We start from the raw sequence: 14648 nt of genomic DNA, 5'->3' as shown, positions 1-14648 counted from the left end.
TTCGGATTCGAAATACCGTACACGGGGTAACAGGAAAAACACAAGTCTTTCCCTTTTGGCTACTGTTGCGTGAGTTATCCATGTTTTGTTTTACAATCTTAACAATTCGATTATTCCAGAGGGGAACAGTTCAGAAAAAAAGGGGAAAAGTTTGGTCTTTATCACCTTGCACGTTCTCAGCCATTTTAATAAACCTGATCGTTTTCTAAAAACGCAAGTTGTCGAAAATTTTCCAGCGCAAAATTTCATCATGCGAAATTAGGTTTTGAACGAAAAACGTGCTTTCATTGAAAGCGAAAAAGACTTGTCTGACTTGCACAAGATTGTTTGTTTTCATTGTAATGGGTCAAAACTGCAACTTACTTTAGAAGACGTCGTGATGACCTAGACTCGTGGGGGAAATCCCTTCACTCTTATTAACAAAACGAGTTGTTTCATTGGTTACAGTGTGCTTCTCTTTTATTTGTCATTTCGGGTTGTTGTTGGGAAGACGGCAACAAAGAAATCTACTCCGGCCAGTTGTTCGGTAGAAAAAGGTGATACGAGAGCGTTTTAACTCGGGTGTTAGAAGTTGTGGTCATTCACTATGGTTTTGCATTTTCACGTTTCTTGTTTAGTTACTGAAACTCTCGCGCCATTTCCTCATCCAATCAGAAGTAAAGCCAACTGAATCGTAACTCGCTCGCGCGCGTTTTCCCGCGCTTCACGCCGATCACGTGCTTAATGCGATATTTGATTGGTTTACTCGATCGCTCGTGTCTTTTGTGATTGGTCACGTTGGCTTGGATTTTAAGATTCAAATGAAAATCTCTCTGTGCAGAGCTTTTGACTAGAGTTAGCGCTTGCATCTTAACTATTCTATATTCTTCTTAACTATTTAACTAGTTTACGGGGAAACCACAAACTTCGGTTTTGCTGAATTAACCTCACCGCTCGGTCAATACAGGAAACAGAAGACCGGACATTCGAGGTTGATAAATAGTATATCATATGACAATTGATTTGGCCAAAGATTTTTGAAGAGGATGGGGTTAAAGCTCCAGTAAGCTTCCTTTCCTTCTCGCAAATGACTCCACGAGTTCGCAAAAAATTATTGGTTTCGCGATGACAAATTAATTTCCGGTCTGAAATTTATCATTGGAAAACTAACTCTAACACTTGAAATCTGTTTCTTGAAAAAACTCGTAGAAACCTCGAGAAAAACTCGCAAACGTGTTTCTACGTTTCAAAAGTATATAAACCCACACAGTCATTCTACGGAAAAAAGGCAATCCTGTTGAAAAAACCGTCGACATTTTGAAATGAAAAATGCTAGTGATTAACAATACTCGAGTATCATTCATCAGAAGACAAGACAACTAGAATTCAGCAATAAATTTTGCGAGTATCGCAAAAAAAAAAACCCGGCTAACTTGAGCTGTTTCATAAAACATTGAAACTTATGAAACGATGATATGTTTTTTCAGTAGTTCGAAATCTCTTGCCAGATCTGAAGAGTCGAATATTTCTTGAGCCTCACTAGAATCAATAATCACGAATTCAAAACTTTCAGGGCCTTCCTCTTTGTCTGAAGCCATTCCTTCATCCTCGTCCCCACATTTGTAGTAATAGTCATTGTCATCTTCATCGTCATCATATTCGCTCGATTCAGGATCTACGGAGTCCTGCGACCCTAGATCAACCGTAGACATCTTAAACCTTCGAAAAGCTCTACAGGAAACTATAAAAGCATGGATAAACTACTGCTATTAACCCCTGAAAACTCTCGTCTTTTTGTTTCGTTTCCTCAGAAACGAAACGGTATTGTTTTCAGTTCAGGGGTGAACTATTTACATAATTTGTAACATCCAATCAGAGTAAAGTTCGTAATTGTTAATGTAAATACGGCGGCAAAATTTCAGCCAAAACTCGGTCCATCGCACCAAAATGTTTCATTTGCAACATTTCGATGAAACTCTCGTTTCTCGGTATTATCTTACACAAGAAAACTGCGAACTGGACTTGATAGTGATTGTGAAAAAGAAATATGTTTTCGAAGTAGAGACACCGCCACACCACGCGATTTGTCCATCAATGCCGATGGAAGCAGTTAGTTTTGTTTAATTCAACAAAGAAATGGTACAGTTTTCCGTTTCAGAGTGATTTAATGACATGAGTATGAATGTTATCAGGGTAAACGCTTGTAATTCACAAGGTAAACGTGTCCAGCAAAAGTAACTTCTCGAAACTAAATTTTATTTCGTGACACGGAAAGAAAAGGAAATTAAAATGCCATGCATGTAGAAATAATTGACGACTTAAATGCTCCTGAGTCTTACTAAAACGATGTATTCTAAAGAAACGAAGATATCTGTTTCCCTGCTTGATTTAAATGTGATTAAGATCACAACTACGGCGACATAATTTTGGTCAATCAGAACACTTGCCAGCTATAACAATCCCGCCCCTACTCTGTGGCTGTTTACGGGAAAAGAACACGCATTTAATTTGGTGCGTTTGGACGATACTACAGATACCATATATTGTGGAAGGTAACTAATTCATCATATTGTAATTTAATTAACGTTGGTATATTGCAAAATAGGCACAATATGGCTGTTTTATGAGGTTTTCTTCATATCGTAGGTGTCGACATTTTCCAGATCTAGTTGAATTTCTCGAATTTCCGCCACAATTCCAGTAGCTTTACTTCTTAGAGCGCGCTTTTAAAAATAAGAAAATTTGTATGTCGACATACCGCGGCATTTTAAGAGCTGGTTTCCATGAAAACACCGATAGCATTTGTATTTTAGCTTCATAATATTCAAGCGAAAGTGGAGGAATAATTGCACAACTGCCGTCACACATGAGGCATCCTTTTTGAAAAGAAAAATATACTGCGTCACTGACAACAAAACGTAGAGTGCCGCATCCATTCGAATCAAGGACTGCCCGGCACAGAAATGGAAAAATTATGCGTCAGGTCCTTTTGCCTCTTAGCTTTATTTAGCCTCACACACAACACTTTAAATTTCTGAAAAATTTGGCTGGGCTGTGCGGCCCGCTTCCCAAAGCACTTACCCTATTTAAGACCAAAGTCTGCGACTTATCTAACCTATTTATGGCCTGACCGTTAAATTAGTACCCTGTTTCAGACCTGCCGTAATTCTCTAGTTCAGAATGATGTTAAAGGTATTGTGAATGGCTTTAGTTGCTGGTCTTATCGATAATGATTAAAAAAGAAGGTTCTTCTAAAAAACATACCTAATTCAAGACTAGAGTGCAAAAACCATACCCAGTTTGAGACCCAAATGACCAATATCGATACTCTACTTCTGACTAAAATGTCTTAAAAGAACATGTCCTTCTGACGCTGGACATACCTATATAGCCGATATAAGGGAGCACCCCCCGCCCCTAGGGCAGAATCAAAGTGAAGTATCACAAGTAAATACATTTCGAAGCGCGTTGACTGTAATAACGGATACATGTGTAGACAACTTAAATTAATTAGCCCTTCATCTTTTACAATAGGTTCAGTACTAAACCTCACCTGGACGAAAACCCCAGGCTCTGGCAACTGAACAGATCAGTGCGGTGCAAGGCGGCGCATTAGCACATATCCCCCTCACCCCAGGACTTCTCATGCACAGGATATCAAAACCCGGCCTTCTCAGACTTTGAATATCTTTGCGGAAACGAAACAAAACTGCTTTCTGAGAAAAAGCTCCTTGTTCATAGTGTGAAGTAGTAGACGTACACAGAGCAGTTGTTGGGTTGATGTCATTGACTAAATTTGGCCATGTTGGCCAAATTTTGAACTCGGGCAGACTGCTAACTACCGTAAGCCAAAAGCCGCCATATTTGATTGTCTCAGCTAGAAATCCCAAGATTTCAAAAATTTCCAAACTTTTTAGCGCTTTCCTTGGCGTCTTGCCATGTTTTATAGATCAGTGAACCATGAGTTGACATTTGGTGTATTTCAGACGCCTGTACTACGTTTTACTTTTGTGCGTGAAGGAGATCGCCAGTGGAAACTTCATACTCCAAACGATGAGTTCTTTTACTGGGAAGTTTCGAGAGTATCCCACTATTTCGGCGGACAATTTCGAAAAAGAAAACTGCCCCACCGGCGTGTCCAATTGATAAAATTTAACAAATTGACGTCAGTTTTTTATGCGTGTGTCCTCCTATTGATCATAAATTGCGTCATAACATTGTTAAAGTGGCTGTGGAACCATGAGCCACAGGCGAGGATTACCACATGATCTTTTGTCAATTGTCATCTATAACTTTCCAATGGCAATCAATGGCCTAATTGGTATCGATTGGTATTGATTGGTTGCAGATTTCGTCACATTTTACAATCTACAAGCTACTTTGGTCGACATTACAAGAACAATAACAACCGAGATATGAGCGACTGTACAGTAGTACGAGCATGTGCAACATGGTATATATGCGTTGTGTTGAGAAGTCTGGGTGCAACTTGTTTAGCCAACTGATAGCAAACGATGAATGGCTTTTGTGTGACTACCGATTGATCATTGATTGACTGATACCAATCAATACCAATTAACTAATTTTATCAATTGATCGATTGCTTTTCTGATCATTAATTTCCATTGATTGGATACCCCAGGAAACCGTCCCAGGATTAAAATCGCGAACCTGTAACTTGGAAAAAGTTGGCAGAAACTGTCAGACAGTATACAGCAAATGTCAAGGCTGTGGTCCAAAAAAATTATAAGGAGCCCAAAGGTTCGTAACCATGAAATCCTGGTTACGCACAGTTAAGCTTATATAAAAATAGTAAGTTTTTCCACTCGCCCAAAGGCAAAAGTTAGTTACCTGTGGCACTTGGACTCTTCTAGAGTACAGCCCTGAGAGTCAGTGTTAAATTTGGAGATGACTCACAAAATTCTGTTGACGAAGTACAGAAAGAACCGATTGCCCCACATTTGATAAGGTTTAGCAAAAGACAAATTTCCATTGTGAAAATGTTACTTTTTATTCCCTTTTTTTCTTTCTTTTGTACTATACACTGTAGATCATATGTCTGGATTGGACTCTGTTGCTCTACACCACAGATTTAAGTCCAGGCAGGTGCAGCTGTACAGTCATACATGTGTGTTTGTCACTTATAAATAAACTACAGTAAGAGCAAGGTGTGTTAGGTACATGCACCAATGGCAGAACTATATACAATGTACATGAACACCCCCTCCCCACCCTGCTATTTACCTTTACCTTGCGTTAGAGCTGCCCTCTTCAACAGAAAAAAAATGAGAGTGTCCGTCTGTACAGGTAACTGTCGATTGTCCTGTTCAAGGCCGCATAATTTTTTCTGGAATGTATGGAAAATGACATGATTGGTTCATCAATCAGTTGCGGTTTAAAGTATAATACTTGTAAATTTGTTGTCATGAACTACATTGGTTGCGTTGACAAATATCTGGAGAGTTGACCATAGAGACCACAAGTGAAAATTGTTACACATCGTGGGTGAGATTCAAATTAAGAATTTTGAAGTTTAAAAGCCAGATTAACAGGGGTATAATGGTGACAAAATTTTTCCACAAGTGGTCTGTTTTTTTTTATGTGAACTCGCAAAGGTCATTGTCTGTCCCATAGATAGAATGCATGCGGAGAGCAAACTTCCTTTGTTGTCTCAGCATCATAATTTGTCACATCTGATGTTGTGACAATGAAATGGTTTAATGAATGGATAATTTATACAAGAAACACAATTATCAGCAACACATGAATGTCTCATTCTCTCTGAGTTGTCTCTTCGCTTTCAGGGATGGCCGATCAGTTAGCTCAGTGGTAGAGCGCCAGACTAGCATGCGGGAGGTCGCGGGTTCAAACCCCAGCCAGACCAATACTTGGGGTCTTAAAATAATTGAGGAGAAAGTGCTGCCTTTGTAATGACATCTGCAAATGGTTAGACTTTCTAGTCTTCTGGGATAGACACAATAAACCGTTGGCCCCGTCTCACAGCTCTTCATACATGTAATTAATTCTGTGGGACGTAAAATAACCCACACACTAATCAAAAAGAGTAGGGGACATAGTTCCCGGTGTGGTGGTCTGTCTCTCATCTGATGATGGCTAAATGCTCGCAGATATTAGCTGCATAAGATACTCTGAAATCCAAGGGTAAATGAAGCAAAGTAATGTAATATAAATGGCGGCTGTCATGAAGGGCAGGGCTGTCATTAAGGGCAGTAACCCGTAACACCTGTTATGGCTGAGTGTACTTAATTTTTCCTTGACATTACGGGTGAAATTGTCTGTTGTTGATAGAATTCACCCACAAAGTAACAAATTTGCTACGGGTGTAGAGAACAAAGAAATCTGAAATTTTGAGATTTAGTAAAGAGTTTACTTTGCATATACTGTACATTGTATATGAACCAAACTAACAAATTCTGCCTTTATCTCTCCCCTTCTACTTCTCCTTGAAGAATTCCTGAGATTTTCAACTTAGTGTCCGAAGAACTCCTTATAAATTTCCATTTTGGTTACTGAAGAATTCTCCTGATCCTCGACAGCTGGGTATATCTTATTATTATTATTATTATAATTATAATAATTATAATTATTATTCTAATTATTCTACTTATAATTGTAATTATTATCTTATTATTATGCAAGACCCCATCCTAGTGGAACCACCACCTCTTCTGTTGATAACAGTTTTACATTTTTTTTTTCTTTCAACAGCACAACTGTGTTTCTCTACTGTTCAGAAACGACAGAAAATTTGTTGATGTGCAACCCATCATACAGTCATCTCAAAAATTATATTGTTAGTACTATAATATTGGTTCTTGTGATGATAATATAGTTGGACTGTTTTTGTCATGAAGTTTTGAGTTTGCTTTAAGTCTAAGGGAAACAAAAGACAGTAGAAACTGATAAAGTGAATCTTTTGAATTCTGAATTTCTGAATTCTTTTACTACTTACTATAATAATTATACAATGTAAGTTGTAGTGTTACTGACAGACTGCCGACAGGGAAACCTCACAGAATACCGGGAAATTACAGCTGTACTTGTGATGAGCAGCATGTAGTTAGCACATTACCACACAGCAAAAATCGAAGTACAAAACAGACTTCAAATGACACCTAACCTTGTACCGTATAGTGTCAATAAAAAAATAATTTTATATTTTCTCTCATAATTTTAGCGCAGTATACCATTGGAGCAGCAAACCATAGTTCCACTCATTGATGACAAGACAGATAAGGTAGAGCAAGAGTTTTGCTGAGTTCCATGCCCATGCGTTTTAATTTCAGACTTAAACTTATTATGAAATAGAAGAAAAGTCCATGTTTCTGTAGAGTTGTAAAACCATGAGTGGCAGTTTGTGAGAACTTAGAAATGCTATGGGAACACAACTACAGGCAAGCTCTTCTGCACCATATTTTGAGTTCTCTACCTAAGCTTTGATGAGTGTTTCAACTTGATTGTTTTTTTCTTTTCAATTTTTCTCAAGATGTAATTATCTTAGTTTGCTTAGTCACCATCATTTATGTCAACAGCTTGTGCTAGTTCTTTGCTTCTGTTAAGTGAAATTAAGGCAGAAATTCTGCACCTTTTAGCATGCACTTTACAGCGTGTTTTCTAAGTTTCCCCTACCTTGTACTTTACTGTAGTTGATAATATTCCTTTTCTCTGTGACCTTTCACTTTGATAATTTTTTTGAGTGATTCATTGCTGTGTAATTTCCACAGCAAAGTTCTGTTTGTGTAACACTGTTGCCCGCTGGACACTGTGTTGGATCTGTCATGTGAGTATGTATTGTACTGTGCATATTACGAACAATAAGAAATAGCATACAGTGCAGTTGAGAGGAACATGAGGGAGCGATGACAACTGCAGTGTCACAAAAAATGGCATAATACTGCACAAATTCAGCAAATTATGTCCTATATAACTCAAAATTGTGCTTGTAGGCAGGTGAACATGGACTGAATGATGGAAAAGCTCTTCATACAGGAACGCGTTCTACGCAGGCTAAATTGCCCACTTTAAAGAATTCGTTTCCATGTTGCGTTATAAATTGTTCATTTGAGCAGACCCTATAGCACATTTTGGATGCCCACTTAATTCAAATACTGGCTAAAAGCCTGGTCATAATAATCAGCCTGTCTAGCTGGTGTTTTAAATGGTATCGCGGCAAAAACCAGGTGCCCTTGTCAATGTCCTCTGTGTGCTTTGCATCCGTGCATTGCATTGGCTGCCTATGGTCAACTATGTTACTGTAGGTCTAGTGCAATAATAATTATTATTATATGGCTTTGGCTTGTGGTCGATATAACGCGCGTTCTGATTGGCTAAGAACGAGATCTGAAAGGTCATTATGCAGCCGTAATGCCCACGGGCCGATTACGGATTATGCAAATTAGGAAGAGCCCGGCTCTGAAAATTGAAGCGCATTGAAACGATGAAAGCCGATTAAAAACAATAAGAGAAAGTAAATTTAATCCGAGTTGTTAAAAGTTTAAAGATTTTTCCTTAACAAAATTTATATGGAAGTCGTTTTTGACTTACCAGCCGGAACCTTGGCGGGCAGTGGTGAAAAACAATCGAAGTTTACCGAGTCTGGTAAAGCTAAAATCGCTAAGTGAAAAACACCCTCGGCAGATCTGTCATGCATCCTGAGCAGAACACCACTAAGAAACTTATAAGTTATCAACTTAGTCACAACAATTACTGAAATATTGAACTCCGCAACAGTTCTTATCAAATAGATTCCCTCGCTTTAACACAAGCAAGTGTAAATCAGCTTCCAGGATCATCAAATATAAACAATCGGGCGGTTTCTGTCGGTAGCACTGTTTCTGATAACTGCAGGTAGTTTTAGACGTTCACAAGGCTTGTAAAGTTCATCCATAAATCCCAGAATGAAGAAGGCGTAGATATGTTGTCCAAAGCGAATGCGGAGATCGAGTTATTCTGAGCAGTACATTCTGAAGCATTAGTATTTTCTTTCACCGAAAGACCGTTGGTTTGGACTATTTTGAAGCACTTTCTGTCTTTTCTATATGCGTTGACGTTTCGCCACAAAAGTCGGAAAAACTCCCCCATCAAGTTGTGGCACCACGGTACCAAAATACCTTTTTGAGGCTGTGACAAGCATTTTTCCCGTAAAGAAATGTGTGTTTTTCACAGAATACGTAAAGGTCACTGACTGTGTAGTTTTGCCCTGGGTTTGAGACGATGAATGAATCGGTAAACGCGCGCATCGCCGGATGTAAATTGACGACTTCCGCTCGAATATTTTTTCCTTTTCTTTATTAAATTCATGAGCCATATAATAAACAACTTAATAACCTCGACCGTTCGGTCGTTACAGGAAAATCTCAAACCTCGGCCTACCGTATTGACCTCACTATCGCTCGGTCAATACGGCAAGGCCTTAGTTTGAGATTTTCCCGTAACGACCTCACTCTCGGTTATTAAGTAATTAATAACTACTTAATAACCGAGCGCGCGTTATATCGGCCACAAGCCAAAGGCATATAATAATATCAAATAATGTTTGCCATTACTACATCTCTTACTAGGTTCTTTTTTGAAGGTCCACATGGGAATGTTCTCTACACAGGTAATTTAAAGTTGCCTTACCATACAGGTCTGGAATATACTGTACTGTAATTTTAAGGATGCTGAAGCTGAAAATTGCAGTTGGATAGTTGGCCTTCACTTTCAAGGTGTCATAAAATATTCTGTGATGTATAAGTAAGCAAAACAACATGAGGACTACACACATATGTATCTTTCGTAAACAAAATTATTATATGCAATTGAATTAGAAATTTGTAACTTTTGTTGACTTTTCAGTAGTTAAACGGCACATAATGCTTTATGCTAATTAGTAATTACATGATTGGAAAATATTGTAACCAATTAAAACAGTTCAAGATACAATGTATCTTGTTTTGACAATGGCAGGTGATTTTCGATTAGCAAGAGGTGATGTGAAGAGGATATCATTCTTCCATGCTAATGGAAGGTTTGCTTTTTTCAGTATTGCTTAGGAAAGTATGAAAACAGTCACCAATGCTCAGTTCTGTCATCTTTCATAAGAGAAATTTCTGAAATTCAACCCGAGAAAATTCCTCACTGAAGACAACATTGCTCTTCAGGTGTATGTACAGCAATCTGTGCAATGTCTCTGTTGAAAATTGACTACAGAAACTAGTCAGAGACAAAATCTGTCCCTATCATGCTGATTAAATCATCTATGTGGAATTTTCTGTCTTGAATCTCAGCCCCTCTCCTATATGATCAGAACAAATGAGCTAGTCTTGACATACAATGCCTTAATATAGTTTGACTACAGCACGTCAATGATATCTATGTCCTCAATTCAAAATAGAGTTCAAATAATGATTTTTTTTAAAATGCCTGTTACATATGCATTGCTTTATATCTGATCAGCTAAATTTCATGAACATATATTCATTTGTATTATAAACTAACTATTTATTGACCTTAATTTTGATATTTTCCTCTCCTGGAGTACATGTTATTGTAAACAATCTATCGGCCAAGGTTGTGGCACCTCATATAAAAAGCTAAATTCAAGTTTTATCTTGTACATTTTAGACCTGGCTATATTTTAGGTGAATTAATAAATTTTACAACGTGATCACGGTATTCCCTTTCACGTTTTCAGCATTAAAGATATCAAGAGCATGTACATTGACACGACATTTTGCTTACCAAAGACAAATTCACTACCACGTCGGGTTTGTAGGATTTTCATTTTCCTTTCAATGACCTAGCCTCACACATTTGTAAAGCAGTTACTAGGCTATCTGCATCAGTTTTCTTGGAATAATAAGTTGTCCTAGTCTTTCTTTGGTTTTTGTTGTTTTAATTTGTTGTTGTTGTTGTTGTTGTTGCTTTTTGAGCTTCTCCTAACTGACAGGATTGTCTCACAACAACACAGGAACAAAGTAGAGATGCCATCATAGAGCTTATAGACAGGTTTGTGAAAGGAAAGGATCTAACGTTCAATAACTTTTGAATCAAACAGAAACTAAATGAATTAAAATTCCTAGTCCACTCTTAACAGATCCTAAATTTTTGTCACAGGTGGCTCTGTGGACGAGAGTGACATTCTGAAATAAGGAGAATCTAATCAAAACAGTCATTTTCAAAAAGCCATGATAATCATACAGATGTAAGCTTCATCATCTAGTTGAAAAGTGTAGGAATGGGCAATAATCATGGCTACGGAACTTTGACCTCATCCATTTAATATCTGTTACCTTTTAACAACCTTTCAAAATACTTATTGGCATTCTTTTAGGGGCAACCCCTTTTTTCAGATTTTTTGGCCCTACTTTCATACTGTGACAGGTGGTTTTCAAGAGGTCCTGAATATGCTGTGAGCTTGCTATGCAAAGGGATGTATGGATTTGAATATTTGTTGAAGGAAGTGGCAATGAACTACAAGACCAAGGTGCAGACATGTACATAAAAACTTATACCATTCTTCAAATTTCTCAGAAATTATTGTGTACAGTAGAGCTCCTGCATGTCATTACGTGTGTCCTGAAATCTTACTTTTCCTAAAATACTTGTTTGCGTTGTAGATCCTTGTAAGTGATGAATGGCTGGCTATGTACAGGTATCTCCCAGACATGACTCCTCATTTCACAACTGATGGCCAATCTACCAAGATACATGCCTGTAAGTGGCAGGTAAGAACACTTGAATGTATACACTGTACAGCTTTTTTCTTCCAGAACTCAACTGCTTTAACATCCATAGCTGACAAATTTTTTTCTTACAAGTACAATGGAAATAGCCTTGAAAATCAAGCCACAAAGCCATGGCAGCGGCTAAATCTCCAAACTTTGCCACTATTATTAATTTTCTCCATAGGCCATTTCCAAGTTACCTTGTGCCATTGTTTCAAAACAAGTCTTTGTGTGAAACCATTCATATGAAAATGTGTTCCGTCTAGAGAGGTTCATTTTCAAGTAAATCAAACTCATTTTCATATGAAAGGTTTTGCACGAGGACTTGTTTGACTTGTCATATGCTAAATTAAAGGACGCAGTATACAGTTTCCCCTTTGTGCACATATTTCTGAACTTCATTGTAAATCAGAGTAACCCAGCAATGAAGTTAAACATTTGTGTTCTCAGTTCTGTTTCATGACAGCTGAATTGATCAAGAGAGACATTTTAATGATAAAAAACAAAGCACTTACTCTTCTTCTCATTAAAATGCATGATCTTTGCTAATAACAGTTTGTTTTCTGCTGGTTTCATAGTCCAAACGAAGCTGCAATTCCGACCTTCCATGTGGTTCTTTAGTTCATCCTTCTGTTGAAACAAAGGTCCTGCGAATTAAGCCCACAACCATGTGGGTTGCACGTGACAAAAAACCAATGCCTACAGATTTTAAAAGGTCAGACTAGTCTTTAAAGTCAGTAAGAACTTTAAGTGTGGTTCTATGCCCCACTGGGGGCCATAAGGAATTATGATGATGATGTGATGCTGATGATAATTCTGATGATGCTGATGATGCTGCTGCTGATGATTCTGATGATGGTGATGGTGATGGTGATAATGATGGTGATGGTGATAATGATGGTGATGGTGATGGTGATGGTGATGATAATGGCGATGGTGATGGTGATGGTGATGGTGATGGTGATAATGATGTTAATGATGATAGTGATGATAATGATGATAATGATAATAATGGTAATAATGATAATAATGATAATAATGATAATAATGATAAAATGATAATGATGATAATGATGATAATGTTGATAATGATACTAATGGTAATAATGATAATAATGATAATAATGATAATCAGGATAATAATGATAAAATGATAATGATGATAATGATGATAATGATGATAATGATAATAATGGTAATAATGATAATAATGATAATGATGATAATGATGATAATGATGATAATGATGATAATGATGATAATGATGACAATGATGATAATGATAATAATGATGACAACGATGATAATGATAATAATGATGATAAGGATGATGATGAAGATAATGATGATAATGATGATAATGATTATAATGATGATAATGAAGATAATGATTATAATGATGATAATGATCATAATGACGATAATCATGACAATGATGATAATGATCATAATGATGATAATGACGATAATGATGGTAATGAGGATAATAATCATAATGATGATAATGACGATAATGACGATAATGACGATAATGACGATAATGACGGTAATGACGGTAATGACGATAATGACGATAATGACGATAATGACGATAATGACGATAATGACGATAATGACGATAATGACGGAAATGACGCTAATGACGATAATAACGATAATGACGATAATAACGATAATGACGATAATGACGATAATGACGGTAATGACGGCAATGACGATAATGACGATAATGACGATAATGACGATAATGACGGTAATGACGGTAATGACGATAATGACGATAATGACGATAATGACGGAAATGACGCTAATGACGATAATAACGATAATAACGATAATGACGATAATGACGATAATGACGGTAATGACGGCAATGACGGCAATGACGGCAATGACGATAATGACGATAATGACGATAATGACGATAAAGACGATAATGACGATAATGATGATAATGACGATAATGACGATAATGACGATACTGATGATGCTGATGATGCTGATGATAATGATGATAATGATGATAATGATGATAATGATGATAATGATGATAAGGATCATAATGATCGTAATGATGATAATGATCATAATGATCATAATGATCATAATGATCATAATGATCATAATGATCATAATGATCATAATGATCATAATGATCATAATGATCATAATGATCATAATGATCATAATGATGATAATAATGATAATAATGATAATGATGATAATGTTTATAATGATGATAATGATCATAATGATGATATTGATAACGATAATAATGATAATAATGATACTAATGATAATGATGATAATGATGATAATAATGATAATAATGATAATAATGATAATAATGATAATAATGATAGTAATGATAATAATGATAATAATGATGATAATGATAATAATGAAAATAATGATGATAATGATGAGAATGATGAGAATGATAGTAACAATGATGATGATAATAATGATGATAATGATAATGATGATAATGTTGGCAGTAATGGTAATAATGATAATGATGATAATAATGATAATACTAATAATAATGATAATTATGATAATGATAATAAAGATAATAATGATGATAATAATGATAATGGTAGTAACAATGATGCTGATGATAATAATGATAACAATGGTAATAATGATAATGATGATAATAATGATAATACTAATAATAATGATAATTATGATAATGATAATAAAGATAATAATGATGATAATAATGATAATGGTAGTAACAATGATGATGATGATAATAATGATAACAATGGTAATAATGATAATGATGATAATAATGATAATACTAATAATAATGATAATAATGTACTAATGATAAAAATCATGAAATCCTTGCATGAACTCAGAACTCCGGCGCTGAAACATGAGACCACAAAATAATGTAAAAAGGAATGACTCGAAATGTAAAGAAACAATTTG

The 14648-nt window shown here is 36.3% G+C and overlaps 1 protein-coding gene across 2 annotated transcripts; it reads left to right on the top strand.

The window, feature by feature from the left end:
• Positions 1-4658: 4658 nt before the first annotated feature.
• Positions 4659-12703, top strand: LOC145460336 (protein artemis-like). Of its 2 annotated transcripts, XM_081445115.1 has the most exons (12): positions 4659-4740; positions 5030-5081; positions 6709-6793; positions 7178-7237; positions 7725-7780; positions 9561-9601; positions 9949-10009; positions 10676-10748; positions 10952-10989; positions 11365-11467; positions 11601-11708; positions 12287-12703. In XM_081445115.1, exons 2-12 carry the CDS (start codon positions 5035-5037, stop codon positions 12431-12433), a joined length of 819 nt encoding a protein of 272 aa, XP_081301241.1. In that variant the 5' UTR covers positions 4659-4740; positions 5030-5034; the 3' UTR covers positions 12434-12703. The 2 variants fall into 2 exon arrangements, with proteins under 2 accessions (XP_081301241.1, XP_081301242.1); XM_081445116.1 differs by lacking the exon at positions 4659-4740 and having other exon boundaries at positions 5027-5081; positions 11601-11697; positions 12287-12403.
• Positions 12704-14648: the final 1945 nt, after the last annotated feature.

This window comes from Orbicella franksi, chromosome 11 (assembly GCF_964199315.1).
Source record: "Orbicella franksi chromosome 11, jaOrbFran1.1, whole genome shotgun sequence".
Taxonomy (NCBI): domain Eukaryota; kingdom Metazoa; phylum Cnidaria; class Anthozoa; order Scleractinia; family Merulinidae; genus Orbicella; species Orbicella franksi.
The sequence above is the reverse complement of the archived record's forward strand: the minus strand, read 5'-3'. Positions and strand labels throughout refer to the sequence as shown.

Bases quoted from the DNA above. Each gene is read 5' to 3' on its own strand.
- LOC145460336 (XM_081445115.1), top strand. From the start codon at position 5,035: ATGTCTGGATTGGACTCTGTTGCTCTACACCACAGATTTAAGTCCAG. The intron at 7,781-9,560 runs GTGAGTATGTAT...ATCTCTTACTAG, and splicing joins CACTGTGTTGGATCTGTCAT to GTTCTTTTTTGAAGGTCCAC. The intron at 10,990-11,364 runs GTTTGTGAAAGG...ATACTGTGACAG, and splicing joins ATCATAGAGCTTATAGACAG to GTGGTTTTCAAGAGGTCCTG.